The sequence below is a fragment of the Halyomorpha halys genome, unplaced genomic scaffold (genome assembly GCF_000696795.3).
Source record: "Halyomorpha halys isolate HHAL.00 unplaced genomic scaffold, Hhal_1.1 Scaffold800.1, whole genome shotgun sequence".
In the NCBI taxonomy this organism is placed as follows: domain Eukaryota; kingdom Metazoa; phylum Arthropoda; class Insecta; order Hemiptera; family Pentatomidae; genus Halyomorpha; species Halyomorpha halys.
Genome location: NW_027109163.1, coordinates 18811 through 22959, shown reverse-complemented (window position 1 = coordinate 22959; position 4149 = coordinate 18811). Strand labels below are relative to the sequence as shown.

Here is a 4149-nt window from a genome sequence, read left to right as displayed (position 1 = left end):
ACATTTTATGAATATAAAGGTATTTAATTGGTAAACTGGTAAACACACAAACAGCCTTTGGAAAGGAATCCAATTATAATAATAGTTTTTTAGGACTCAATTTATAATCAATTAATTAATTTATTTTTGGATAATTGCCTTCAGCGATTATCCTGGCATCCCAAGTAAATCAGCTACTAGTACATAGCAATATATATATTTTTTTACGGCAATCCACAGCAAAGGTGATGTTTGCCTAGTTATCTACAAGTGACCAACCTATTCTAACCATAGTGGGGGATCAAGTTTTTTATTTTGAGGAACCGCCACTCAATGAAAAAATTCAACGCTCCAGGCCGGATTCAAACTAGTTCCATCCGCAGATCTTAGAACGATAGACTCAGGCCTAATTCTTCTGAGCCATGGAAATAGCCCAAAAATTAATTTTAAAACATTATCTACAGTGTTCTTCCATATACCTTTTCCTAAATATAATATAGAAAAAAAAAGTGATCACTCTTAACCATTAATTTCAGCCTCTAATGAGGTTACAATTAATTTATCTCTATAAAAAATAAATAAACAAATGAATTTTGAGTAATCAACAGGTGTGTTTTATTGGATTCTTTTGCAGAGCATACTAGACATAAGATTGAGTCCTTTGAACATTTGAAACAGTTATTGAACATAACTTTTATGCATGGACTAAATATAACTTTATAAATAACTACTAATGGGGAATACATACAAAATAAAGTAGCTTAATCTAATTTCTTATACTCGATAATTCCAGAAATAAAGCTTTTTTTTTTAAAAAAAAACAAACTTGTAATCAATGTATTTTGGGAAATATTATGAAAACTACAATTCTTAGGAAAATGATTATTATTTACTACTTTATAGTGTATTTACAGAGGTTCAAAATGATAGTAATCAAAATCAAAATCAAAATTCATTCAATATTATCCAAGATATAATTTTCTAATCACCAATATTTGTTTTCCCAAAAAACATTAAGAAAGCTCTGAATTCTCAGGAAGATAATCATTATAAACTACCTTATTGTGTATTTAAAGAACTTTAGATTGAGCCATAGTAGTGATCTGTAAGTTACACAGTTCTTGAGATATCAAACTGTTTTCAAGGTATGATTCATTTTTAACATGTGTTGCATTGCATAAAAATATTTATAAACTGCGCAGAATGGATAAAACTACCTTATATTAGTCATATTTGATGTGATAACTCATTAATAACACATGTATAACAATATTAACTTTTGAAAAATTGGACTGCTGATTTTGTTTTCTGTCATGTTGAAACCGAACACGAACTGCGTTTTCTTTCATCATGTCGAAATTGTTGTCAAATCCGAGGTATATAACATGGTACGTAGCTCATAGAGTACTCGATTGATCAACTTAAAATTTTATAGTACCAAAATGGTGTTAAAATATATGAAATGGTGCAAATTTTAAGCTATTAATATGGCTTTAGTTTGTAATTAGTATTACTAGGTACTTATAAATTTTTAATGTAGTTCATTCATAAAATTATTCTTCAATAATTGATTCAAAACCATAGGATGTACATTTATAAGTTATTGACAGGCCAACCTTCTTACGTGCTAGGTGTCAACAACGGTTTCAAAATTGGTGCCAGTTGTTAATATAGAAGTAATTTAGAGTAGCGGTTCCCAAACTTTCTTCACTACATCACCCTTCTTGAGCTAAAAAAGATTTGTGGCACCTTTATCAGAAAATAAAAATTTTGAGATACTCTTGTAGAGCTCAAAAACATTAAAAATGTCTGAACACTTATACTTAGTGCGGTTGAATATGTAGTAAAATAAGATAACAACAGTGAAAATTAAATGCTTTAATATACTGTATATTTGCTATTTTAATTTTACTTTTTTTTTGTAATATTTTGAGAAAGTGGCATATGTTTGCATCACCCTCTTTGAGAACTATTGACCAGATCATGGTACACTATAATAGAGGTACAATAATTTCAGTAATTTAAGTTATGACAACTCATTGCCTTGGTTTGACAAGGTTTTAAATGCCTTTCCTATAATTTTGAGAAAAAGAGCTTAAAAGTTTCCTATTAAAGTTGTCACAGGACAGAACTATATCACACTACTAGTTCTGTAACATTCCAACCAATGGCACTAAACTTTATTTTGAAACCTAACAGCTTTGTTGTGGGTGATTTCTAATGGAAAACACAATTTTCCCTATATATTTTTTTCAATTAAACATTCTCTAACCCAGGCAATAAACTATCAATTTAATATATTAGATGAGTAGTAGTATAAAGTAACTATTACTGTATTAAGGATTGAAATTAATACTTGTACAATCGGTAAGATTACCTATGTCTTCATGTAGTACAATACTTTCATGTTAAGCTGATTTTGTAGGTACAAAGCTCTAACTACTCAGTTATCAATCATAAAGGGTGTACAATTTAATTATTTAAATATTACAGGGCTTTTCCAGTTTCCAATCAGGTTATAGCTAGAAGTTTTGATTTCTTTTGTCTATTACATTTTTACTCCCTGGATAGACAAAACAAAAAATTGATGATGAAGATTTTGAATCTTGCCCCTTTCATTATGGCAGTGTGATAGAATCATACAATTAAGAAATAAATGATAAAAACTGTCTAAAACTTTTTGACTAATACCGTACTTCTAAAAAATATATATTATGTGGATAGCATTCTTTAACATGTAATTCTAAAATTGTAGGTCTTATGATGGGTGTTGATTCAGCTATTCATTGGTTAGATAAAATTACAAAACCTGTAGTATCTGAAGAAGAAATACTTAATGTTGCAACCATATCAGCTAATGGTGATAGCCACATTGGAGGGTTAATTGCTCAGGCTTTAAATAAAGTAAGAGATATTAATAAAAACATAATTAAATTTGAACTAATATATGAATCTAGAGAATTACTTTAGGTTGGCAAGGAAGGCATTGTAACTGTTAAAGAAGGAAAAACAATCACTGACAGTTTTGAACTCATTGATGGTATTAAAATTGAAAATGGTTATTTTTCACCCTCTTTTATAAACAGTCGAGGTAAAGGCAATTTTAATTTTTAATTCAATATATTATTTAAAATTATAATAGAAATAAAAAAACTTTTTCCTTTTCAAGGGAACAAGGTTATTTTGGAAAAATGTTTCGTATTACTCTGTGACAGTAAAATAACCAGTGTTCGTTCGATAATACATGCACTAGAGTCAGCAGCATTACATAAAAAACCTCTACTTATAGTAGCAGAAGATTTTGAACAAGACGCCATCCTAACTATGGTGATAAATAAGTATGTGACTTGTTTTCATTTTACATTCATTACGTCTAAGGTTATTATTATGTATGTTAATTTGTAACAAGACATAACACCTATAACCCACCAATCTTTAAATCAAATAAATTACACGAATTTGTAAAAATTTACTGTAATAAATCATTGAGAAAATATAAATAGAATATGAAGATGGTCAGGGTTGTGATTAAAAAAGAACAAAATAGTTTTCATCTTCATATTTAAAATTATGTATATATAAAATTAAGTTATATATTTTTATTGATTTATAGAGAAAGACAAACTTTTTGATAGTACACGTTTAGGGACAGAGTCATTTGCCATCTTCAGTACCACAATAAAAATTTAAAAAAAATCTTGCTCTGTCAAATAAAATCGAATTGGCGTAGTTGACTGAACATTAAGTCATGACTAATCTTAGGAATAAGTTTTTGAATTAACAGAATATAAAAAGTTTCATCCTTACTCCTAAACCATAAAGAACATTTAGTATATAAAACACTTTTTACCCCTCCCCACTAAAATCCCCAGAGTTAACCAATAAGACCAATAAGGTGGTGTGCCTCAGCAACCTGTGGTAGTTGTGGGGATTTAGGTGAAATACAGAAAAAATTCGGCGACTAATTAGTTTTAGTAAACCAATAATAAAATAAATGATGCATGATCCGTAACTAAAAATAAAAAAAATCACAATTATTCTAAATTATATAAATTAAAAATGATATACATATATAAGTTTGTTATTTTCTTTTAAGCCCCCATGGGGGTTTCCACTGCCTTGTGATTTTCACTAAAATATAATAGACATTCTATTATATAAGTAACTGTT

At 28.6% G+C, this 4149-nt stretch overlaps 2 protein-coding genes across 3 annotated transcripts in view; one reads left to right on the top strand and one right to left on the bottom strand.

Annotated features, from left to right (window-relative positions):
- Positions 1-4149, bottom strand: part of LOC106686239 (uncharacterized) — a 24094-nt gene that overhangs the window by 15249 nt on the left and 4696 nt on the right. The window lies entirely within an intron of this gene.
- The window catches only part of LOC106686238 (heat shock protein 60A), a gene marked incomplete at its 3' end in the record, with an annotated part of 10572 nt that overhangs the window by 2578 nt on the left and 3845 nt on the right, over positions 1-4149 (top strand). For both annotated transcript variants that reach the window (XM_067047338.1, XM_067047337.1), the window contains 3 exon segments: positions 2735-2883; positions 2950-3070; positions 3149-3317. In XM_067047338.1, coding sequence (XP_066903439.1) covers positions 2735-2883; positions 2950-3070; positions 3149-3317 — 439 coding nt within the window.